Consider the following 26,687-nt stretch of genomic DNA (forward strand, 5'->3'; position numbering starts at 1 on the left):
AGTCCTCATTTGTACTGATTGCGACAGCTTGGGATTGGGAATCCGTTGAGGTCGGAGACCCAATTCCAGAAGCAGAGGATACCAATTGCTTTTGGCCAATCTGGAGCGATCAGAGCTACCAGTCGCTTGAAAGTCCTCAGCTTGCTCAGAACTTTCAAAAGAAGATTCACTGGAGGAAAAATGTAGATTTTCTTCCATTGATTCCAGTCCAACGACAGGGCGTCCGTGGCATAAGCCAGAGGGTCCAGGTTGGGGGCCACATAGCAAGGGAGCTTGTGGTTCGCTTGTGAGGCGAAGAGATCTACTTGGAGACCTGGGACTCTCTGGCATATCCACTCGAATGACCTGCCGTCTAGGGACCATTCTGACTCCAGAGGGACTGACCGGGATAGTGCGTCCGCTATCACATTTCTTACCCCTGCCAAATGAGTGGCAGATAGATGCCATTTGTGCTTGTCTGCTAGAGCAAAGATGGCTATCATTACATGATTCACGTGTTTGGATTTGGACCCTCCTCTGTTGATGCAATGTACTACCACTGCACTGTCCAAAACTAGTCTTAGATGAGACTTCTTTGGGGGAAGGAGTCTCTTCAGGGTAAGAAATACTGCCATTGCCTCCAGAACGTTTATGTGGAGCTGGCGGAATTGAACGGACCAAGTCCCCTGAACTTGCTTGAATTGAGAATATCCCCCCCAACCAGACAGGGAGGCATCCGTGTGAATGGTTAACACCGGAAGGGGATATTGAAGGGGTACCAATTTGGCAAGATTCTTCACTTTTGTCCATGGACGGAGCTGATTGCGAAGGATCTGTGGAATTACTGACAACTTGTCCCGAGATTTGGCGTTTGCTCTTGATCGCCAAACTCGATTTATATCTTTCAGTCTTGCTTTCAGGAGGATGTCTGTCACTGAGGCAAACTGAAGGGAACCTAGGATTCTTTCCTGGTTTCTCCTTGAAGCTTGTTTGCTTTTGAGAAATTGCCTCATAGACTTGGCTATTTCTTTCCTTTTGACCACTGGAATTGACAGATTGTGGGAGGATAAATCCCATTGGATTCCTAGCCACTGAAAACGAGACTCCGGAGTGAGTCTGGATTTCGTTTTGTTTATCTGGAACCCCAGATGTTCCAGAAATTGTACTACCTTCTTCGTGGCTTTGAGGCATTCCTCGACCGTTGGTGCCCAGATCAACCAATCGTCGAGGTACGCTACTACCATTATCCCTTGTGTTCTCAATTGTTGAACTACCACTTCTGCTATTTTCGTGAATACCCTGGGGGCTACGTTCAGACCGAAGGGCATCACTTTGAATGAGAACGTCTGATTTCCTAGTTTGAAGCCTAGGAATGGACGGAAGTGTCTGGCTATAGGGATATGATAGTATGCGTCTGTAAGATTGATAGAGGTTGTGACGGCCCCATTTTGAACTTGTCGCAACGAATGAAAGAGTTTAGCTTTGACAAGTCTAAGATTACCCTTTTTTTTGTTGAGCCTTTCTTTGGCACGCTGAACAAGCGACCTTGAAATTTTAGATGCTTGACTCTCGCAATAGCTCCTTTCTGAAGGAGTTCCTCCGCATAATCTGTCAACTCCTTTAATGGTATCTGATAGAATGATTTGTTTGGAGGAGGATCTTTGATCCAACTCCAACCCAATCCTTTGGACACAATGCTCTGTGCCCATTTGCTGAACCCCCACCTGTGACGGAAGAGGAACAGCCTCCCTCCTACCTGGGGAGCCTCACTGTTGTTGAGCGGGTTGACCTCCGCGCCCTCCTCTGAAGTGCTTGCCTCTTGCAGCTCTTCCTGTGCCTCGTTGGCGAAAGTGACCTCTCGCTCTGCTCCCCCTAGAAAACCTGTTGAAGGTTGGGAAGGCTTGGCTTTCATACATCGAGTTGAAAGCTGGCAAGATGGTGTATGAGGTCGAGGGTTGATTCTGAGGAGACAACAGGAGAATGGGCTGTGTCTGCTTAGAAGTCGAAGGCTGTCCCTGTTGTGTAACTGGGACGGCTTGGACGAAATGTTGTTGTTGCTACTGTTTTTGGTAGGGTTGGAATCTCCTACCAGTTTTCTTCAATTTCTTACCAGCAGCAGGGGCGCTCTCTTGCTTCCTCTTGGAAGAGATGCCCCATCTGGCTCTAAGGCTCTGGTTAAGCCTAGCAGCCTCGTGATGCACCTCATTCACAGAGGCTTCTGGGAAGAGGTCCGCACCCCACATGCTGGAAGCTAGAAGTCTATTAGGCTCATGCCTAATAGTTGCCTCCTGCAAAACATGCTTTCGGCAGTTCCTTCTGGCTGAAAAGAAGTCAAAGGCATCAGCTTGAACCGACTGGAGCTGGGATTTAGCCAGTATTTTAAAAAGTGGTTCCGTAGCATAGGAAAGAGCAGCCATCTCCGTAATGATAAGGGAGTTAAGAGATCTCCCAAATCTTGTGCGGGCATCGAATTCTGCCTGAATAAGGCTATCAGGCAGCCTCGGGAGCTTCTCGCCAAACTGATCCATCGCACAGTCTGGCTTCAGCTTACCTACTGAGAAAGTGGCAGGTAGGTTCTCCCACAATTCTCCGAAGGACGGAAAGAGCGGAGATGTTGATTCCGCCTCTCTCAACTGTGGCATGGGCTCGTCTTTAAGGACTGCTTGGAGAGTCGCTTCTACTATCTTAGTAGCGAATGGAAGAGAAGCCTCCTCCTCCGTAGCGAAGATAGTGAAGGGGCTCTTGAATGCCTGGAGTTTGGTATTGGTACAATCCCAATCCTCCAGGCAGTGAACCCATTCCCTCTGTGCGTGATCCCTACTATACAGCACAGTCTCTCTAGAGATCTTATCCTCTCTATTGAGAGCAGTCACCGTAAGCCTAGCATACCCTATGAAAGGCTGAGTCAGTCCGGGAGGGTAGAACTCAAAGTCCTCAATCCTTCTTGTTCCACACTCCGGAATGGAAATCATGCCATCCTTGAAGGGGGCATAAGCTGCCACCCTCCAGGGGTTATCCATAGAGAAGGCTGGTAGGGATTCATAAGGAGGTAGCTGTAGGAGACCAGTACCTGCCACAGGGGAGTTCGCCTGAGGGGCCTGAGTGAGGCCAGCGAAGCGGTCATCATGCTCCCTAACTCGGTTAGAGGGGTCTTGTATGGATTGACCAGATTGGTTGATAGTACTGGACAGTTGAGCAAACATTTGCTCAAACCTAGTACCGAGAGAGCCAACCATCTCTCCCACTTGTTGCAACACTCCTGCTGAGAAAGTGGTGGGATCAAAAGAGCTAGGTCCCGCCACCCCAACAGGAGTTACCGGAGTAGATCCGGTAGATGCCGGAGAAGGCATTGGCTCGGCAGGAGCGCGGGCCTTCTCCTTAGAAGCCTTGCTTCTTGAGCTCTTTGAATGGGAAGAGCTAGGCTTCGCCTTCACCGCATCGGCGTAGGATGTCGTAGACTTCCTAGCCGAAGAAGACGACGACTTTTTAGAAGTCGTCTTATGGAGGCTCTTCTGTTCTCTCTGTCCCTTCACCTTCGGGGGTACAGAGAGAGCGGGTGAACGAGAAGGGATCTCAGATCCCGTGAAGCCTTGAAAAGAAGAAGAAGAAGGAACAGGGGAAGAAGATCCAGGAGCGCTCAAGGGTAGACCTTGAGCGCCCGAAACACCTACCTCAACCAACAAATCCTCCGCACCTACCGCCATAGGCTCAAGATTAAGGTCCAGGTTAGCTACATCTGGGACCGGCTCCTGCGTCGAGACGGACCTAAACGCCTGCTGCACCTCCTGCTGAATGGAAGCTATGAGTGGGGCTGCCGAGATGGGGTCCACGTACCCCGTCGCCTTGCCTCCGGGGAAGATCTGGATGGCCAGCTTCTTATCTAAAATGTAAGGCTGGCCCTTGGCGGCGTTCTTCCCGAAGCCGCCTACCCAAGCTTTCAGGGTTGCTAGGGCGACTTCTCTCACGGCGACAGCCTGTAAGAGAAGGCGATATGAAGCTTCTAGCGGCGGAGATACGGTTAAAGGAGCTTAAAACTAAGGGTAAATCATTGATAACAGAAAAAATGTCCAGGAGTTAACTTACCCCACCCAAAAGCTGACTCACGAGGTCATAGCAGATGGTGCATGCCTCAGGGTGCCAAACAATCATCCCGTTGTGGGTAGTGGCACACGGGGCGTGGGTCCTACACTCTTCATGGGCGCAGGGGTCATACAACACAGCGTTACAACCTGGAACCTGGCAGTTGGTAGCCTGTAAGTGGAGATACATGAGTATCAGAGTGCACACTTACAGCCTAACATAGACTCCGCTGCATGCCGGAGCATGTAAGTTAGATTAAACTAGTGCTCCGCCGCAATACGTGTGGTTAGCTAGGCGGTTGGTGGGGGTCTGAAGCTTACGCCGGAGACAGGAAAAAGGTTCCAACCAGGAGTGGTGAGGGGCCATGAAACCACGACGGAGAACGACGGAGATAGTACATAAAACTAAAAAACCAATAGTCATCGTATCAGTAAGGGTATATCCATAAAGAATGAGGTATAACTCTTTCCGTCTACTAGAGGAGTGCCCGGGTAAGGAGTGAGCTCTCCTCCGGTAGCGAAAATCAGGATATAGTAGGCAGGCAATATAGACCACTAGTAAATTCCCACCCCGCCTGCTGGCGGAGCCAGGTGGACCTATAACCGAAGGGGCTCCCGGCTTCAGCGGGGGCTCCGTCCGTTAAGGTAGGGGAAGGGTTGGGAATGGGGAAAACAGGGGGGGGGAATCCCGGCGTGAACACGGCGGACGAGAGAGAGAGAGGGGGGTGGCCTACCCCCCCGTCTCTACTACTACCCGCCAGGTAACCCGGTACCCGAGACAGGTGGTCGCCCTAGCCCCCAGCTGGTACAGAACTCCTTGGCCCCCTCAGAGGGAGAGGGAGGTAGGCTATGGTGGTTGTCATGACAACCAAGGAGATCCACCAGACCCCTCCCTACCATGTGGTAGGGAGGGAAGGGGGAGGGTAATGTGCCTAATGGGACACGTGATCGTAGGTGGCCTAGGACGCGAAAGCAACACAACCACAGAGGGGCCACGTGAACCAGACTGTACCAACACATGGCACAAGGCACCTAGGCTAGCCTAGCACCCTAAATAACACTGACAATAAATAAATACATCGTAAAAGATAGAAGAGACACTTGAGTAAAAGAGAAAGAAGCCCAGGAGGAGGCGAACTGATCCGAAGAACAGTCGACTACTCGGAGCCAGCAGTAGCCGATGAAGAGCAAGAGCTGGGATGCTGGGCCAGAAAAACACAGTATAGCCCTAAATACCAAACTAAGAGATAAAAAGTAAAAGGGATGGGCTGTGTCCTAACTCTAAATACGATGTAATAAAACGATGAACGTAAATATAGAGCCCATAAGCATAAGATGTCCCAGTATGGAAGACCGGGAAATCTTAACAACACGAGGCGGCACAAGGCCGCCACGAGTCAACCGGGAGACCGTATATGACCTAAAACACGGAAAATACTGGTCCCTGGAAGACTGGAATACCAAAAATTATTACTTATGAGGCACTTAACTTAGCCGAAGCAATTGCAGCACGTTCCATCATTGAGAAGGATAAATCCAAGCAAAAACAACACGAGTGAAAAAAGATGCAACTAGCGTTGTCGAGCTAATAATTAAGGATGACCGCTAGGGGCGCTGCTCTCCACGTGGCGTCAGTAGTAGTAGTAGTAGCGGTCGCATCACCCTTTAGTATCAGCTCTCTCAGGTGGGGATTTTATGTTGGAAGGTCTAAATGGTAAATGACTCGTGGTAGTGATCCCACTCGCCCCTATTTCCATACCGACACTTCTTTTATAGAGTGAGCGAGTCAGTTTTACTGACATTTTCTTGATTTTATATTTTCTCTGGTAATTTTAGGATAATTTTACCTAGAAATAATGAACTTAAGGATATTTCATAGGCCGACACGAGCTGAGCCCAGAAATTAAATCTGCTTTATATTTAAAAGAGAATTACATTCTATGAACTTATATTACAGTTTCTCTACAGATTCACAAATTACATTCTATGAACTTACAGTAAGTCCTCGGGTTACGCCGGTCTCGACTTACGATGTTTCGTGGTTACGAACGCGCCCCCATAAAAATATAAAAAATAATATTTTGCGTCGTTCCATCTTACGCGGTTTAGCGTCGTAAGCGACGTAAACAAACGCGAACTAGTTCCGGGCGCACGGTGGAAGAATACGCTTTGTGGGGGAGAGGACGGCGTCGCTTCGCTACGCTCATTCCTCGCCCATACGCCATTTTGGTTGTTTACACTGCCTCTCTCTCCCTCGTGTTGTATCGTTTTTGTAACTTTTTGCTCTTTGTTATGGCTCCTAAGCGCAAGGCAGACTCTTCTGATGGTAGTGCATCAAAGAAAAGAAAGGCCATCACCATGGAAATTAAAGTGGACATTATAAAGCGATCTGAGAAGGGAGAAACGCCAACAAACATTGGCCGCTCGCTTGGCCTTAGCCGTTCGACCGTTGCTACCATTATCAAAGATAAAGAGCGCATCGTTGAACATGTGAAAGGATCTGCTCCTATGAAAGCGACAGTGATAACTAAGCAGCGTAGTGGTCTAATAATTGAAATGGAAAGGTTATTGGTGCTTTCGTTGGAAGACCAAAATCAACGGCGTATCCCAGTCAGCCTTATGGTGATTCAGGAGAAGGCGAAAAGATTGTTTGAAGCGTTGAAAAAAGAAAAGGGGGAGGGAAGTGAAAGTGAAGAGTTTGTGGCTAGTAGGGGTTGGTTTATGCGATTTAAGGCTCGGGCCAATTACCATAACCTTAAAGTGCAAGGTGAAGCTGCTAGTGGGGATGAGAAAGCAGCGAGTGAATTTCCTAAAGCGTTGTCTGAGATAATTAAGGAGGGGGGTTATTCTGCTCAGCAAGTGTTTAACGTAGACGAGACAGGTTTGTTTTGGAAGCGTATGCCTAACCGCACTTACATCGCCAAGGAGGAGAAGTCAGCACCCGGTCATAAAGCCAGCAAGGAGAGGCTAACTTTACTTCTTGGGGGTAATGCTGCTGGCGACTTCAAACTGAAGCCCTTGTTGGTGTATCAGGCTGAAAATCCAAGGGCACTCAAGGGCATTTGGAAGGGTCAACTACCAGTAATTTGGAAGTCCAAAAAGAAGGCATGGGTGACACTTGCAGTGTTTGAGGACTGGTTCGTAAACCATTTTGTTCCAAGTCTGGAGCGGTATTGCGCCTCCAAGGGTATCCCCTTTAAGGTGTTGCTAGTGCTGGACAATGCCCCTGGACACCCTGCCCAGCTGGGAGACTTCAACCCTAATGTCTAGGTGGTTTACCTTCCACCTAATACCAAGGCCCTTTTACAGCCTATGGACCAAGGAGTGATTGCTTCGTTCAAGGCCTACTACCTACGAAGGACAATTGCTATGGCTTTACAGGCAACTGAAACCAAGAACGACTTGACTCTGAAGGACTTTTGGAAATCCTACAACATCCTTGATGCTGTAAAGAACATTGCTAATTCCTGGGAGGAGGTTAAGCAAACAAACAAACATGAATGGTGTCTGGAAGAAAATTTGTCCTCAATTTGTGAATGATTTCCATGGGTTTGAGGACACAGTTCAGCAAGTTGTCAAGAACGTTGTTGCCCTGAGTAGGGAAATCAATTTGGAGATGGAGGTTGATGATGTTACAGAGCTGCTGGAGTCTCATGGCGAGGAGTTATCTGCTGAGGACCTGATACAACTGGAGAAGCAGATGATAGAGGAAGAAGAAGAAGCACCCACCCCAGAGCCTAAGGCTTTCACAAGGCAGGACTTGACAAGAGGTTTTGCAGAGTTGCAGCAAGCGTTGTCAACTTTTGAGGCTCAGGATCCCAACTTGGACAGGTTCACTAGGGTTTCCAGAGGCGTCATGGATTTGATGCAGTGTTACAAGGAGATCTTGGATGAAAAAAAGGTTGCTCTCTGTTCAGACTAACCTGGAGCAGTATTTTAAGAAGGTAGAGAGGCCTGCAAGAGATCCTGTACCCTCTACCTCAGCTGCCTCTGCTAATCCAGACTCGCCTGCCCCACAATCTCCAGCACCTTCTGAATGTTCTGCTAACCCAGACTCACCTGCCCCAGCATCTCCAGCACCTTCTGTAGGTTCTGCCTCACCTAAAGACTCACCTGCCCCAGCATCTCCAGTAGTATGTTCTGCCTCACCTCAAGAATCACCTGCCTCAGCATCTCCAGTAGTATGTTCTGCCTCACCTCAAGAATCACCTGCCTCAGCATCTCCAGCATCTTCTGGAGGTTCTTTTTCTCTTCACTAACCTCCCCCAGTCTCTCCAGCACCGCAGCTTCCTCTCCAGTGTGCAAGCCAATCAAATTAATAAAGGTAAGGAATTGTTCTCTCGTTGTTATTGATAGGTATTTACATCAAATCATGTGGTATTTTTTAATGTTCCGACTTACGCTGAAAATCGTGATATGACGCATCTTAAGAACGGATCAACGTCGTAACTCGAGGACCCCCTGTATATTACAGTTTCTCTACAGATTCACTAATACAAACAGTTTCAATCTGTTCTTGATGGGATGTTCATATAACATTACTACAAAATACCTACATTTCATCATTTTGGCTCAGAATAAGTATTTACAATGGCATCTCAATTGTATTCATAACTATAATATAACACAATTCTACTTAAAAACTTTAATGCTGTACTCAAACTGCAACTCCTGAGAGTTTGGACATATATAAATAATTATGTCTTCAAGAGGGTTCCAGAAACAAAATATGACTGGATTGGCAACGTTTTCTGACAGCTTGGGCCCCTCATTAAGTAAAGAACTAATGTTAACCAAACAAAACATTCCTGTCACTCAGACACAGAAAGGAACACCCAAGGAAACAGAAATGTTGTTTCAATCTTTGTCAATGTTAATGTGGAGAGGAAGCCAATCCATGCTTGGTTACTTATTTTAAGGCAAAAATCAGATGACAAGCCTGAGAAAAAAGGCAATGAATCTTGTGTATAAGCAGCATAGCTGCTCTTCCAGCAGCAAAGAATAGACAGTGTTGCCCACAAATCAGTTATAGACAAATGGGCAGCGGGCACATCAAATGAACAGCTGGTGCAGTTGCCCCAAAAGAATCTGCTCTGGAGCTGGGGATGAGGTTCTCCTTTGGAGCCTAAAAATCTTATAAACCTAATTAAAGGCTTCCAAAAAGGAATCCGCATCCTGTATGGCTAAGGTTGTCTCCTTCTCTGCATTGCCTAGTCTAAATATGCTGTCTTGGCTGAAACTGTGGAAACGTTTGACATTGTGGTCTTTGATTGACGGAAATATGAAATTTACACAATAAAGCCAAGCGCCGAGGCACTTTCAGTCATTCACCTCTTAAGACACTAAAAAGAAAGCAGAGTTGTTGGACATTATGATAAAGAGATCCAAGAGATCCAGAAAATATAGATGAAGAATAAGGCTCTAAAGGTGGAATGGGACAAAGGCCTGCAATTGCACTTAAAAATAATAGTTAATAGAACCTACATAGTCAGACTGAAGAAAAGAAGTGGGAAATAAAAAAAATAAAAGGGTCCAAAGTGGGTCCAGCTAGGGGATGAAGGGATAATGCAACACCATTCGGTTTTCTTACAGTGCACCAATGAGGTGTACTAATGGCTCCACCTGCCTAAGGTATGATGGTCTGTGATGAACTAACATCTTGTACACATGATGGTTTGTATTACAATCACTTTAAAAAAAAGCACAAAACACAATGAACACATGCAGCAATGTGGACTGCGCATGAGGTGATGCTTATTTCACAAGAAACAAATGCAGAATGGGTCACAAGAGAAGATGAGATGATTTGTTTGGGCGCTCGGTATGGGAGCTTAGTCACATGGTGGGCCGGGAAGGAGAATTTCCGAGTGTACAAAATCCGAGGAAATGTAGAAACCCGAGACAAATTTTCGTCTGAAAAACTACAAAATCCGAGGAAACGTACAAAACCCGAGACAAATTTTAATCATAAACACTATGAAATCCGAGGAAACGTACAAAACCAGAGACAAATTTTCGTCAGAAAAACTCTACGAAATCCGAGAAAACGTAGAAAACCCGAGACAAAATTCTGTCAGGAAACCTCTACAAAAATCAAATCATACAAAACCAGGGCATATAAAAACTAAGGTTCCACTGTGTATATATACTATATATACACACACACATATATATATATTATATGTATACACACACACACACACATATATATATACAGTGGACCCCCCGTATTTGCGTTCTCCGGATTCGCGGACTCACACATTCGCAGATTTCTCTCGGGAACGTTTCCCTGCATTATTCGCGGAAAATTCGCGCATTCGCGGTAATTTTCTATGAGAAACATCCACAAATTCCTGGTTTTTGTTATCAATTTCATCATAAAATGAAAATTTTTAGTGGTTTTTCTTAAGATTTAACTAACAAAATAGGCTGTTTTTAGCGTTTTTATAGGAGTTCCAAACATTCGCGGATTCTAACTATTCGCTGGGGGGTCTGGTACGCATCCCCCACGAATACGGGGGACCACTGTATATATATACAGTGGTACCTCAAGATACAAAATTAATCAGTTCCGAGGCGGGCTTCATATCATGAGTTTTTCGTATCATGAACTGCATTTTACATATAAAATTCCTAATCCGTTCCAAGCCCTACAAAAACACCCCAGTAAATTATATTTCCAGGCCTACAACACATGTTCTAGGGTTACGACGCCGATCCGACGGAAGAAATATGACTCCAAAAAGGCAAAATACTGTACATACTTGAGTAATATTCAACTGCATGTAATGTTCAACCCCATTTTTACTGCATATATTAGACTTTAGCATATGTCCCTTAGCAATAAGCCTAGCCTATGTTAGCGGTTGCTACTGTAGCCTAGTCTATGATTCTGACATCTAAACCTAAGAAGCTACAAGCTCATTTCAAATAATTATTAATTAATCATTAACTATAATACACAAACAAACAAAAAAAAAAAAACCTTCCAATAGTTTGTTTACATTCAGCTCTTACTAGTACCGAACGATCGCCAAGCAATCACTTTTCCTAGGACACAGTAAGCCATAAATTTTCATTAGTATCTCTCTTCAACTAATGAAACTACCAAACAGTATAATAACCATTCATTTCTATTCTTTATTCTATCTTTACGTAATGGAGATACCGAGTTACTGACAGCTATAATGAAACATATACGTAAAGTAATATTAAAACAGAAGAAGAATTCTAGAAAATACGTGTTTGTTGGCTTCGATGATAGCAGTATGATTTATTTTATATTTTATGATATCTAATTCACAATTTTTTTTATTAAATGTATTGCATGTACTCATTTCAAATAATTATTAAGTAACCATTAACTATAATAAACAAAACAAAACAAAAAAGCTTCCAAACTTGTTTACATCCAGCACTTACGAGTACCGAACGATTGCCAAGCAATCACTTTTCCTAGTACACAGTAAGCCATAAATTTTCATTATCTCTCTTCAACTACTGAAACTAACAAACAGTATAATAACCGTTCATTTCTATTCTTTATTCTATCTTTACCTAATGTTTTTTTTTATTAAATGTATTGCATGAATAAGTTTTCAATTTACAGCATCCTTTTACCAATAGAATACATAAAGCACAAGGGGTAGATGCTGACCAATAGGAGAGCAGGATCTTATGGGGTGACTAGCATCAGGAACCAATGGGAGAGCGGGAGGATGATGGTGAGTTTACTCAGTTGGCGGGGCACTAGTTTTAAAATTGTTCTCGGTGGTCCGGGTGAATCTCGGGACTTTACAGCAACAAGCTTTCGTAACTTGAGCAATTTTCGTATGTAGAACCGTAAAATTTTTTATATTTGCTTTCGTATGTCGAGTTTTTCGTAAGTTGCGCCTTTCGTATGTCGAGGTACCACTGTATATATATGTGTGTGTGTGTGTGTATATATATATATATATATATATAGATATTAATATATAATATATAATATATATGATATATATATATAATATATAATATACCCATGAACTTATAATTAACTACAAACTGATGATATAAGCACTTGCTCTCAAAGGTAGGTCAATATCCACTTAAATTAGTAACATTTTATGATTGATAATTTTTGAAAATGAAAAATTTGGACAACTTTGTAGTAAGCACATTTCATATGTATTAAAAATCTAAAACTTTAAAAACTTATTAAACAATATGCCCAACTGCATATTTTCATGAATGTTCTCAGACTAACCATGGACATTTGATGGATCATAATACTTGGTTTCCAATTTCTTTGCTCTGGTAAGGACTTTCCCATCTGGAAGAGGTTCTGCAAGATCTTCAAAGGTTTGCAACAATGACGATACTTCCTTAGGAACTGCAACTTCTCCAAAGTGTTCACAGACTTTTGCTTCCCTCCCTGATAAGGAGTATAACAGATAAAAATATATTACAGGAAAAAATAAATTTTTGAAGTTAAGACTTTATAAAATAAAATTTCCTTCATTAACATGATAGAATTCACTAAAAGTTAATTTTTCTATTCTCTCACACAAGATGGCATTTACTATAAGGTATCTTTTTATTCAGAAATATGAAAGCATTTATTTCAAAATAACACAAATTTAAAAAAGCTATCTTAAAAGAATGGTAATTTCTGTATACAACCATGTTAAAAACTTCAGTGTAATAGAAGATAGAAACAAATATACCAAAGTTCCATGTTTCTAAAAGACACCATTGTCTAAACCTAAAGACTGTATAGCACAAAAACCACTCTTTGCTCAGATGAAAATCTAGGGATGGGTTTTTAAAAACTAACACTAAAAATTTTGATACAGTACAACCTTTTAAATTCAGCATTCTGTGGTCCTGGAACTCCCATGATCCAGGACTTTATGAATCAGCTACCATTAATTCTTGAGCAGCTACAAGGACGCTGTCGCATACTGTTTCAGTTTTTTATTTTTTCAGATTTCAGAACTGAAGCATATTCCATAAATACACAATAGTAGTTTATTTCGAACAAAAACACTGTGTGAAAGTCAAAGTACAGGCAGTTCCCAGTTATCTGTGGCTTTGGTTATCAGTGATCCGGTTTTACAGAGCTTATCTAGTGATGACGATAACTGGACTTTCAGCGCTGAAATGCACCAATCCATGCTGATTTGCACTGATAACTGGGGGACTGGTGCTATTATTGCTGATTTTTGGTTGTTAGCAATTGTCAGTTAACGTCATGCTGTCAGAAACAGAACCCCGCCGTTAACCTAAGACTGTCTGTATATAGAATTGTATAGAATTTAGGCCAAAGGCCAAGCACTGGGGCCTATGAGGAGATTCAGCGCTGAAATGGAAATTGACAGTAAAAGTTTGATATGTGTAACAGGAAGAAAACCTCACAATTGCGCTATGAATCAAGTGTTAGGCTAGGGAGGAAAGTAAGATGAAGAAAGAGAACGTATAATGCATAACTTTTGTTGATGTTTACATTCCCAAGTTAATTTGGGAACAATTATCGTATATACTCGTGTAACACGCCAATTTTATGGTGATAGACAAGTGCCATAAAACCGGATCGCCATTAACAAAGTCCGCCGATTACTGTGAACTGGCTGTGAGTGATTGTAAGAAAACATGGTAGTTAATCATGAAAATACTCAGGATAATCAGGGAAGGGTTAACGTTAAAGGAATGGTTTTTTTCTTTCTTGCGTTCTTTAATTCTTGGCAAAAATTTTTAGTAGCAGAATGGGTTAAGTAAAAAACTTATAGTCTAAGTAACACCTCAGAAAACGGAACGTTTATAGATATTGCGCTATTAACATTAACATCCATAAAGCTAGATTTAAGCTAATAAAGGGAAGCAGTGGTTTCTCAACACTGAAATTTGTCCATTTCAGCCTAATACCAGAAATATCAAGAGCAGTGAAAAATGATCCTCATAAGCCCACAGAGATAAGGAAATAACAATAATAATGGAAAAGAATTTTCACCAGTAGGTTTTCAATTCAGAAAGCCACACTGGCACTGAACATAGCCTACAAAACAACAGTACGTAGATGACTTATTTTACCTAAGTAAGGAAATTGAAGAATTAAATGATATAACAACTGACCCTTAAAAATCGACTTCTAGAGAATTCAGTCCAACAGAGGCTCATATATAACTGCTTCAGTGCAGATTTTTGAGACAGAAACCCAATGTTGTTATTTTAACTATATAGTAAGTTTTCTTAAAAATCTCAAACCTTTTCTTTTAAAAGAATTTCAGTTTTTTACACAAGAAATACTTTATGCTATACATATAATTGTGAACATCGGTAAATATCCCTTATGCTAATTATCTGAATTTTAGCCTCCAATCAATTATTATTAGTGTTATTCTAAAATCATGTAAATATTTAAAATGTTTTGTCTGAATTTCCCAGTTTCAGGTATGCACTGATTGGTTCTAGATCATAAAGAGTCCTGGTTAAGCTGAATAGGGCCTATGACTAAAATTGGTACATACAGGCCCAGTGCTAAAAATTGTGGGGCCCAATTATAAATTTAAAAATTACCTCATTATTATTATATTTTTTTTTTTATTATATTATAATTTTTTTTTTTTTTTGCTCTATCACAGTCCTCCAATTTGACTGGGTGGTATTTATAGTGTGGGGTTCTGGGTTGCATCCTGCCTCCTTAGGAGTCCATCACTTTTCTTACTATGTGTGCCCTTTCTAGGATCACACTCTTCTGCATGAGTCCTGGAGCTACTTCAGCCTCTAGTTTTTCTAGATTCCTTTTCAGGGATCTTGGGATTGTGCCTAGTGCTCCTATGATTATGGGTATGATTTCCACTGGCATATCCCATATCCTTCTTATTTTTATTTTCAGATCTTGATACTTATCCATTTTTTCCCTCTCTTTCTCTTCAACTCTGGTGTCCCATGGTATTGCGACATCAATGAGTGATACTTTCTTCTTGACTTTGTCAATCAACGTCATGTCTGGTCTATTTGCACGTATCACCCTATCCGTAGTCCCAGAGGATCTTTGCCTGATCGTTTTCTATCACTCCCTCAGGTTGGTGCTCGTACCACTTATTACTGCAAGGTAGCTGATGTTTCTTGCACAGGCTCCAGTGGAGGGCTTTTACCACTGAATCATGCCTCTTTTTGTACTGGTTCTGTGCAAGTGCCGGGCATTCGCTTGCTATGTGGTTTATGGTTTCATTTTTCGTATTGCACTTCCTATATATGGGAGAGATGTTATTTCCGTCTATCGTTCTTCGAACATATCTGGTTCTTAGGGCCTGATCTTTTGCCGCTGTTATCATTCCTTCAGTTTCCTTCTTTAGCTCTCCCCTCTGTAGCCATTGCCATGTGTCATCGCTGGCTAGTTCTTTAGTCTGTCTCATGTATTGTCCGTGCATTGGTTTGTTGTGCCAGTCCTCTGTTCTGTCTGTCATTCTCCTGTCTCTGTATATTTCTGGGTCTTCGTCTACTTTTATTAGTCCTTCTTCCCATGCACTCTTTAGCCACTCGTCTTCACTGGTTTTCAGATATTGCCCCAGTGCTCTGTTCTCAATGTTGACGCAGTCCTCTATACTTAGTAGCCCTCTCCCTCCTTCCTTTTGTGTTATGTATAGTCTGTCCGTATTTGCTCTTAGGTGTAGTGCTTTGTGTATTGTCATATGTTTCCTGGTTTTCTGATCTATGCTGCGGAGTTCTGCACTTCGTCCATTCGACTATTCCTGCGCTGTATCTGATTACTGGCACTGCCCATGTGTTTATGGCTTTTATCATATTTCCGGCGTTGAGTTTTGACTTGAGTATCGCCTTGAGTCTCTGCATATATTCTTTCTTGATCGTGTCCTTCATCTCTTGGTGTTTTATATCCCCTCCTTCCATTATTCCCAGGTATTTGTATCCTGTCTCATCTATGTGTTTGATGTTGCTCCCATCTGGTAGCTTTATCCCTTCAGTTCTCGTTACTTTGCCTTTTTGTATGTTGACTAAGGCGCATTTTTATATTCCAAACTCCATCCTGATGTCCCCAGATACAATCCTTACAGTCTGGATTAGGGTATCTATTTCCTTGATCCTCTTACCATACAGCTTGATGTCGTCCATGAACATCAGATGGTTGATTCTGTTGCTTCTTTTCTTGAGTTGGTACCAGGCATCCATCTTCTGTAGTACTTTTGTCATGGGAATCATGGCTACTACGAAGAGTAGTGGGGACAGTGAGTCGCCCTGGAAGATCCCTCTCCTGATATTAACCTCTGCTAGTCTTATTCCAGAGCTTATAAGTATTGTATTCCAGTTGCGCATTGTATTTTTGAGGAAGCTGATGGTGTTTTCCTCTGCCCCATATATTTTCAGGCATTCTATTAGCCACGTGTGTGGTATCATGTCGAAGGCTTTCTTATAATCTATCCATGCCATGCTTAGGTTGGTTTTCCTTCTCCTATTGTTCTTCAATATCATTTTGTCTATCAGGAGCTGGTCTTTTGTGCCCCTACACTTACTTCTGCAGCCTTTCTGTTGGTGGGGGATGGTGTTTGTCTCCTCTAGGTAATTGTATAGCCTTTCACTGATGATACCTGTTAGTAACTTCCACATTTTTGGTAGGCAGGTGATAGGCCTGTAGTTACTGACTATATTTCCCTTACTCTTGTCGTTTTGTACTAAGGATGTTCTTCCTGTGGTCATCCATTTGGGTGCATGGTGATTTGAGATACAATGCTGGAGTTGTTCTGCTATTTGTGGGTGTAGGGCCTTGAAGTTTTTGCGCCAGTATCCATGGACTTCATCGGGACCTGGGGCTTTCCAGTTTGGCATTTTCTTTAGTTGGTGTCTGACTGTGTCTGTCATGATCTCTGTGAATCTTTGTTTTATTCTCCCTGTTTCTTCTTCCTTGACTTCCTGGAGCCATGTTGAATGTTTGTTGTGTGATACCAGATTGCTCCATATATTTTCCCAGAGTCTCTTACTTGGTTTGGCTTCAGGAATTTTTTGGTGGTTGTCTTCCCCTCTTAGTTGGCTGTAGTCTTTTCTGGTCGGTTCTGAATAGTTTGTTCTGTTGGTATCGCTTATTCCTGTTCATGTACCATTGGATCTTATGTGCTTTGGCCTTAAGCCTCTGTTTTACATCTTCTATTGTGTTGTTTAGTCCTCTCTCTTGTACTTTGTATTTCTTGATGAGTTCCTCCCTTGTTTTCTTGCTTCTTAGCCTTTTTTCTGCCATCTCTTTCAGTTTACTAAAGTCAGATCTCATCACCATGATTTGCTTTTCCAGGCACCTTTTCCAAGGAGGTTGCTGTTTTGGTTTCTGTTGGGTTTGTTGTGCTGGTGGTGTTGGTGTTCGAATCCCCATCAGTTCTGCTACTAATCTTGCTCCTGCATATGACAAGCTATTTGTTTCTGTGATACTGGTGGTGTGTATTATGCCCATTATTTCATTGACCTCATTTGTTTTCTCCCTTAATTTCTTGGTGTTGTAGGCTTTCATGGAGGGGATCTTTGTTCTCTCTGTATCTGGCTCCATCCATTGTCTAATCTTTTCTACCCATTCCGTCCTCTCTGTTACTTCGTCGGTGTTTCTTCGTGTGTCGTTGTTTGATACCTCATCATCCCTGTCGTCTTCTGTGCATCGTCTCTCAGTTTGTCTTTATGTAATTCGCTGTCGTGTGACATTTCCCTTTCCAGTTCTTCTCTTTCTGTTGGGGAGAGCCAGTTCTTTTTCTTTATGTTCCTTACTTGGTCTGCCAGCCTCTGCTCTGTTTGGGGGGTGTTATTCCTCTCATTCCAGATGTTGACCAACCTTCTTCTATATCCTCTCTCCGACGGGTTGCTTCTGATGTAGCATCTCCATATTTTCTTCTCTTGTCCATTTCTTCTCTTGGTTTGCTTCTGTAGCTCCAATCTCAGGCTGTTGGTTACTGTCGTTGTGGTGGTCAGTTGCTGGATGACGACCTCCAAGTACCTGACCGTCTTCCCCTTCAATTGGGTTGAATACCTGGCTGCCGGACGAAGCTCCTCTGTTGCCAGAGGTTCCATTTACATCATTGTTGTTTATTCCTTCATTTCTTAACATCATTGCCGAGTTTTGCTATTTAACCCATAGCTGGACCCTACCCCATCAGGGATAGGTACTCATTTGCAGTTGAGTAGACTGAGGAAATTATGGTAAAGATCCTTTCCCATGGAATCAATGCCGAGGAGAGCGGTCACCCATCCAACGACTGACCAGCCCCAATGTTGCTTAACCAGTCCATTGACAACCTAACCCACTCTGCCACGGCGCCACATATTATTATTATTATCATTATTATTATTATTATTATTATTATTATTATTATTATTATATTGTTTTTTTTGTCCAATATAAAAATAATTTTTCAAGTTAAAATTGTCTGTTAATATAGTATGCAGTTTTTGGTAGCAGTTCAGTCCTCTTAGAATACAGAAAAGGCTTCCAACATGAGAAATTAGAAGCCTAAGGAACACCTTCAGAATACAAAGTGTTACAGATACGTATTGCACTATCAACATTACTGTACATAAAGCGAGATTTAAGCTAATAAAGAGAAGCAGTGGTTTTCCAACAATGAAGTTTGTCTATTTCAGCCTAATATCAGACTGTTGAATGCCTTGGAAATATCAAGAGCAGTAAGCATTGATCCTCTCAAGTCCACAGATATGAAAATAACAATATTGGAAAAGAATTTTCACTAGTAGGCTTTCAATTCTGAAAGCCACAACTGCATTGAACAAAGCCTACAAAACAACAGTGGATGATCTATTTACCTAAGTAAGAAACGGAAGAATTAAGTGCTATAACAACTGAGCCTTAAAAAGCCACTTCTAGAGAACCCAGTTCAACAGACACGCACATGTAGCTGTGCTTCAAGTAAGTTTTCATAAAAATCTTGAACCCTTTCGTTTAAAAGAATTTCATTATTTTACACTTGAGATACTTTATTTATGGTAAACATATAAGTGAACATCAGTAAATATCCAGTTATGCTAATTAACTGAATTTTAGCCTCCAGTCAATTATTTTTATTGTTATTATAAAATCATGTAACTTTATGGGCTGTCTGAATTTCCCAGTTTCAGGCATTCACTGATTGGGTCTACATAGATCGTGTCTCCTGGTGAAGCTATATATGACCTATGAATGAAATTGGTACAGACAGGGCCAGTGCTAAAAATTGATAGTGGGGTCCATCCTCTTCACTTTCCCTCCAACTCCAATACAAACTCAACGACATTCAAGCTCCCTCTCTCCCTCTCAAAACTCGGTTTTCTTTAACCTGAGACGGCAATATCTTGCACCCAGAGATAAGCTGCTATGGTATATTTGTCATCATTACTATTATTATTATTATAGAAATGATTTTCACAGTTAAAATTTTCTTTTAATATAGTATGAATAATAATGTAGGGAATAATACTTCCTCTCTTCATTTCATGTTTCTGGTAGTGGTTTACTCCTCTTAGAATATACAGAAAAGGCTTCAAACAGTAACTCTGCCGTGGGGGTCCCCTTAAGGTGTGGGGCCCAATTTGATCAAATGGGTGAAATAAGCTTAAAACCAGCCCTGGGTACAGATGGTATTCTGACCTTTATTTTGGGCTTGCATTCACATTTTGGAAATATATGGCAATTAGTCAAGACCAGGAAGATGAAGACAATTTTGTATTTTCAGAGGAAGAGGTATCAATGGCTTTTCTACCAAGCAAGGATTGTTAGCTGATAGTCAATATGCATTTAAGAAGCAGTTAGGTGCCTGTGCTACTCTGTTAGATTTGACATGCTATTTGCAAGAAAATCTTGACAGGGGTTTTAATGCTGCTTTTGATTTAGCATATCACAAGACATTTATAATTTCAGAATCTTAAGAGTAGGTAGAATTGTTACAGGGTTTCTTCAAAATTTCCTTACAGGCAGGCAGCAGCAAGTTGCTGTTGATGGGATCTTTAGCAAACACAGACCTACTGTGTCTGGGATTCCAAAGAGTAGTACTCTTGGTTGTTCAAATGGAATGGAATATAGAATTTTGGCCAAAGGCCTAGCACTGGGACTTATTAGGTCATTCAGCGCTGAAACAGGAATTGAGAGTAAAAAGGTTTGAAAGGTGCAACACAAGGAAAACCTTGCAGTTGCACTATGAAACAACTGTTAACGGAGGGTGGGAGGTACCATGGAAGAAAGATATTATGAATGGAGTATTGTAAAGGGAATGAAAGGGGTTGCAGCTAGGCGCCGAAGGGACGCTGTGAAGAACCTTAAGCAATGCCTACAGTGCATCATGTGAGGTGCATTGACAGCAATACCCCAGTTGGCCTGAAAAACAAGATTGTTCAGTGTGCTGATGACGTAACACTTTTGTGAGTACTCAAGTCTCCTCTCATGAGACATAGCTGCCCTTAATCTCAATGTGACAGAGTGGATTAATGACTGATTAGTGGACCTTGTACAGATTTTCCTTACTATCCTCCTTCAAGTGGATGGAACTCAACGGAATAGTCTGAAGCTTTAACTATACTTAGTGCAACATTCAACTCATCTTACTTTTGAAAAACATCTAACTAAAATGACAGTTAATTTTACAAAGAATTTAGGTATTATTAGTAAGGCCTCATATATTTATAAGTGAAAAAAAAAATCAATGCAATCTGTTTTAGGTCATTGGTCCTTCCTTCACTCGAAAGCTGTTCTCAGGTGTGGATGTCTGCTTTTGCCAGAGATTTATCTCTTTTGGACAGAAAGTTTTGTGGTGGTAATTTTCTGTTCCTAACATTAGCATTTAAGACTTGGATATAACAATTTCATATACATTGTATATTCACAGAGAACTTCCACTTTTGCAATTGATCCCTGATCCTCTTTTCCTGCTAAGAGCAACTAGATTTGCTGAACAGCAGCACCAATATGCAGTAAATGTGCTTTGCTGTCAAACTTCTCAGTTCCACAGGTCCTTTATTCTTCACACTGTTTGACAGTGGAACTGTCTCCTTGAAGATGTTATGAAATGGAACTTACAAAGTTCAAGCCTAGATGCAATGCATTACTACCATAAAAGTTCTCCTTGTATATTAACAATTTACTTACATTTTCATCGATTATTTATTAATTTATTTTATTTTTTCTTTTCTAATAACTGATCTCTTCTTTCTGTATTTTTCAAATAAACATCATATCCTTTGGATGCTTGAATTTCAATTCAATAACTCCTGTGGGCTTTTTCCATGGGAACAGGGTTTATCTTCTGAATAATAATAATAAAAGATCTATGAACTTACCATTACTACATAAGTACAGTGGACCCCCCATATTCGCGTACTCACACATTCGCGGATTTCTCTGGGGAACATTTCCCCGCATTATTTGCGGAAAATTCGTGCATTCCCGGTATTTTTCTATGAGAAATATCCACAAATTCCTGGTTTTTTTGATGAATTTCATCATAAAATGCACTTTTTGTGATAAAACTATTTAAAAAAACCAAGTATGAAAATTTTTAGTGGTTTTTCGTGAGTTTTAACTAACAAAATAGGCTGTTTTTAGCATTTTCATAGGGGTTCCAAACATTCGCGGGTTCTAACTATTCACGGGGGGGTCTGGTACGCATCCCCCGCGAATACGGGGGACCACTGTAGTACTATTGATAATACAACCAGTAGTCAACCAGTGGTAGGTATGACATGTAAAATATTAGGATTTGTTTACTATGGAGGAATACAGTTTACAAGATAGAGAGAGAGCTACTATGTAAACAAGCATGTCAACATCAGTGAAATAACAGAAAAAAAGTGTTAAGTATGAACACAAATACAATTTACAATATGAACATGTTATGGCACTAAATGAAAAAAGGCTTCTAGAACTTTTGGTGATACACTTCAGACAACTTACATAGTACTTCATGTAGGAATTTTGTTTTCGTAATGCTAACACCATTCAAGTAAGATTTCTTCATTAACTCCAACTTTGCTTTTTCACTCTGGTATCTTTGCTGAATCTTACCCAACATCTTAGATTTTTTCTGGAAAAAAAATGCATCAAAAATTAATTGCAAAGTATTTGCATGGAATGGACTGGAATATAAAATCTAGGCCAAAGGCTAAGCACTGGGACCTATGAGGTCATTCAGGAATGAACAGGGAACAGGTCATTCAGGAATGAACGGGAAACAGAGAGCAAAAGACTTTTAAAGGTGTAACATGAGGAAACCCTTGCAGCTGCAATTAGAAAAAATTGTTTGGGGAGGGTTCAAAGCAGGATGAAATAAAGAATATGAACAGAGGAACAGTAAAAGGAATGAAAAAAGTTGCAGCTAGGGGATGGAGGGACACATCAAAGAACCTTAGAAATACCTAATACACTGAGGGAGGTGTCGAAACTTCGACAAGTGAGATTACTGTGCAGCAATTTGTAATGTAGTTTTGTATATTTTCCTCGTTTACGTAAAGTGAAAATGTGTACTACTGTGTGAAAGGAGATATGTTTTGTTGTATTTGTATTTAGTTGTGAAAAGTGTTGTGTTTGGTTATTTCATGTAAGTATTAGACTGCAAGTATACAGGTGGTCACCGGTTATCGGCAGGGGTTCCGTTCCTGGCCAGGCACCATAAAGTGAATATCGCCATTAAGCAAAAAATGAAAGTCTAAGGGAGTAAAACATACTTATGGCGCTCTTATGAGTGCCGTAAGTGTTTTACTCCCTTAAGACTTTCATGCTTCGCTTAATGGCAATTTTCGCTTTATGGTGCCCCCGATAACTGCTATGGCGTGCCACAGCGGACGGGTGGCTTATGGTGTGGATAACCAAATGTGGCGCCATCAGAAACCTTATTTTTTTAGTGAATATTTCAGAAAACTGCCATAAAACCGAAGCGCCATAGAGCAAAGCAGCTGATAACCACGGACCACCTGTATTTGTAATAGTGCTTGAGTATCAATCGCTGGTTGTTTGTTGATTCTAAAGTTAGTAGAGCATTTTGTGTTGGTCAGCCACTACAGTAAAGGCCATCTAGTTACAGATATCGTACAGGAAAGACGCTGTCCTGCGGTCTCCAAGAGTCGTCTGATATCTAAGCCTCTTTAGTATTATTCCTTCCATCTCAAAGTCAAAGGAGAATTTCTTATGGTGTCCATTAGATGAAGGTTATGAAATACTAGAGATTGTGCTAATGTCGATCTCAGACAATACGTATAGGCTAAGGAAAATGAGTAGGCCAATCGCATTAATAATTAGTTCACATTATTTATAGGTTCACTGTATACGCAATGCAATACAATGTCTTAACGTTATTCAGAATGAGTGAAGTAACCTGGGTGTCGTAGTATAGAACTTAGGCTTCGATTAAGTTAGTACATTCAATACAGGAAATAAACTCTAATTCCAGAGGTGGTCTTGTACTATGTGCCTACAGATGATAATACCAGTGACTGGCTGACACGTGGGGAAAGGGCAGAAACAATATTAGATAGTTCCTTCTGGTGGGAGGGACCCCATTGATTAAAAAATTCCTCTTGGCCAATAGATAGGTCATGGGTGAGTGGATCACTTGTACAGGGTAGGGAAGAGACCAATTTGGTCAAAACCGTAGGGGACAACCTGAATGATGATACTTGCTGGAATTGGGAAATATTCAGCGTGGTTAACCCTTAATTGACGGATTGATCTTTGGGAGTAGTAATAACAGGTTTGGGGTGGTGGGCCATCGATTTGGAAAGAATCGATCGATTAGGAAAGAGGTGCCAATACTTTTATAACCCATAAATTCACTTATGGTAACTTTTATACTGACTAAGATCACGAGTGTGGGCATCTCAGGACTTCAGTAGTGCTTGTGACTTGAAGGGGAATGTTCGGTCTCTCTAACATGATGTCTTTTTTTGTAAATTTGCTCATAAATAAACCAAGGGGTTGCTATTGTTTTTTGTTCTTGTCTTTTATGATAGTATGTCAGTTGTAAATACAATTTTACAAAGAAAATTGAAAAGAAATATTAGAAAAAACACATAAAAGTAAAAAAAGGTTACCGAGTCTTCGTTCTCAGTAAATTTACAAAAATATTTTTCAACAAATATGCTATATAAGTATTTGTTGCGCTTTTACTTCTTATCTGTTTTGATATTTAACTGATTTCCAGAGGTTGGGGGGGACAGGGGGCTCAGCCCTTCTCCAGGGCCCCATCGGCCTCCTTCAGACCCAGACCTACCGCCTCCCGTAGGCGCTGAAACGGCTGCTTCCCCAGGAGGAAGTAGGATGCGAGGCCCCCTTTCCTCTCTCCTGCATACGGGTGGGGTGTTGCTTCTCGAATCATTGGCAGAACTGGGCGGATCTTGGAGCCGACCCTTGGACAATGCAGGTCCTCAGGGATGGTTACCGGATCCCCTTACTGGACAGCAAGCCCTCCCCTGACGAAGGTTCCAGGAACATGGTCCTTCCAGCCGCGGAACCCTGGTCAGGGGGAAGCTTTATGATCAGAAGTCCAGTCTTTGCAGGAGACGGGAGCCCTCCAGCAGGTGGAGGACACATCCCCCCAGGTTCTTGAGTCACCTCTTCCTGGTGGAGAAGTCCTCGGGGGTAGAGGCCGGTCATAGACCTATCAATCTTAAACACGTTCATCCGCAAGTCTCCCTTCAAAATGGAGACCCCGAGGATGGTCCTGGTGGCCCTGAGGGAAGGGGACTTCATGTTGTCCCTCGACCTAAAGGACGTATACTTCCAGATCCCGGTACACCCGTCCAGCATGAGGTACTTAAGCATCAGATGGGATGGCAAGTCCTACCAGTTCAGAATCCTCTGCTCAGGTCTGTCCACAGCACCGCAGGTGAACTTCACCAGTGTTCTACCTTGTGTCCTGGGCTCGGAGGAGGGTGATCCATCTCCTGTGGTACCTGGATGACCTGGATGATTGGTTGTTGCTTTCCTTCTCAAGGTGGCCTTAAGAAGCAGAGGGACGAGCTCCTGGCCTTCTGCTCAAGGCTAGGCATAGTCCTAACTGGGAGAAATCCCATCTGGTCCCAAATACCAGGAGGGTGTACTTGGGGATGGACCTAGACATGAGGGCAGCCAGGGCCTTCCTCTCAGCAGACAGACTGGCCAACCTGCAGAGGGTAGCTCTCCCCTTCTTGCAAGACTCCCCCCTCCCCGCGAGGGAGTGGCAGAGACTCCTGGGTCATCTGGTCTCCCTGGAGAAGCTGGTCCCCCAGGGCAGGCTTAAGTTGAGGCCGGTCAGGACACCAGGGAGGCCCTCCGGTGGTGGTTGGACTGGTCAAACACCCTCTGAGGGTTCCCCTCTTGTACCTACCTCTGGAGATGCTCCTGTTCACACATGCATTGAAGGAGGGTTGGGTTGCCCACCTACAGTCCGAAACAAGGGAAGGGGTCTGGTCGGAGTAGGAGAGGCAACTACACATCAACTGTCTGGAGTTACTTGCGATCCAGAGGGCTCTGCAGGAGTTCGAGCACAGAATCAGGAATCGGGTGGTAGCTCTAATGTGCAGCAAGGCCACAGTGGTGGCCTGTGTCAAGAAGCTGGGCGGCCTGAAGTCCCGTTGTCTGTGCAATCTCATGGAGTCAATCCTGGAGTGGGTAACAGGTATAGGCACGACCCTGATAGCAAGGTTCATTCCAGGAAAGAGGAACATGATCACGGAGGGGCTAAGCAGGCAGGGACAGGTGATAGGGTCAGAATGATCCCTACAGCCCAAAGTAGCGGCAGAGCTGATCGGGATGTGGGGCTCCCCCTCCCTGGACCTGTTTACCACGAGGCTAAATGCATAATTCCTGCCATTCTGCTCCCCAGTGCCCGACCCAGCAGCACCCATGGGATGGTCTGGATGTGTAAGCATTCCCGTCCTTCGGGGTGATAAGACAAGTACTAAACTGGTTGAGAAGGTCAAGAGGTGCTCAAATGAAGTTGGTGGTCCCCATGTGGCCGGACAGGAAGTGGTTCTTGGATCTCCAGGCCCTAGCGGTGCAGGATCCCTGGAGGTTGCCCCTCAGGCCGGACCTTCTAAAGCAGCCCCACTTCGAGAGGTTCTATGAAGGTCTCCCAGCCCTATCCCTTCAGGGGTGGAGACTATCGAGCGGTTGTCGAGTAAGGAGGGCTACTCTTGGAGAGTGGCCTCACAGATGTCGGGGTACCTAAGGAAGTCTTCTGTGGCTGTTCACCAGGCAAAATGGTCAGTGTTTGGGGCCTGGTGCAGAGAGAAGGGTCTCAAGCCTCTGCAGGCCAAGATTCTCCACATAGTGGACTTCCTGGTGCACCTGAGACTGGACAAAGACCTCTCGGTAGCAGCCGTGAAGAGTCAGGGCAGCCCTGGGCCCGGTCTTCCTCCTGAGGGGGCTGAATTTGGGGAATTCCAGGTACCTGTCGATGCTAATCAGGAGCTTCGAGCAGTCTTGCCCCTTTCGAACCCCTCAAAGACATCTTGGACAGGGAGCTGACGCTGAAGACGGTCTTCCTTCTGGCTTTGGCTTCCACCAAGAGAGTGGGAGAGCTTCATGGCCTTTCCTATGAGGTTCCCATTTGAAGGGGTGGAAAGAGCTCATCTTTCAGTATGTGGCCCTCCTTCGTGGCCAAGACACAGAACCCCTCAATTGTGGACGACATGTTCATG

General features: G+C 42.8%; 1 protein-coding gene across 2 annotated transcripts in view; it reads right to left on the bottom strand.

The window, feature by feature from the left end:
• Positions 1-26,687, bottom strand: part of LOC135208429 (uncharacterized) — a 316,957-nt gene that overhangs the window by 82,279 nt on the left and 207,991 nt on the right. For both annotated transcript variants that reach the window (XM_064240585.1, XM_064240584.1), the window contains exons 10-11: positions 21,967-22,096; positions 12,307-12,474 (exon numbers count right to left, since the gene is read on the bottom strand). In XM_064240585.1, the coding sequence (XP_064096655.1) occupies positions 12,307-12,474; positions 21,967-22,096 (298 nt within the window). The remainder of the gene's footprint in view (positions 1-12,306; positions 12,475-21,966; positions 22,097-26,687) is intronic.

The sequence above is a fragment of the Macrobrachium nipponense genome, chromosome 35, assembly GCF_015104395.2.
Source record: "Macrobrachium nipponense isolate FS-2020 chromosome 35, ASM1510439v2, whole genome shotgun sequence".
NCBI classification, from domain to species: domain Eukaryota; kingdom Metazoa; phylum Arthropoda; class Malacostraca; order Decapoda; family Palaemonidae; genus Macrobrachium; species Macrobrachium nipponense.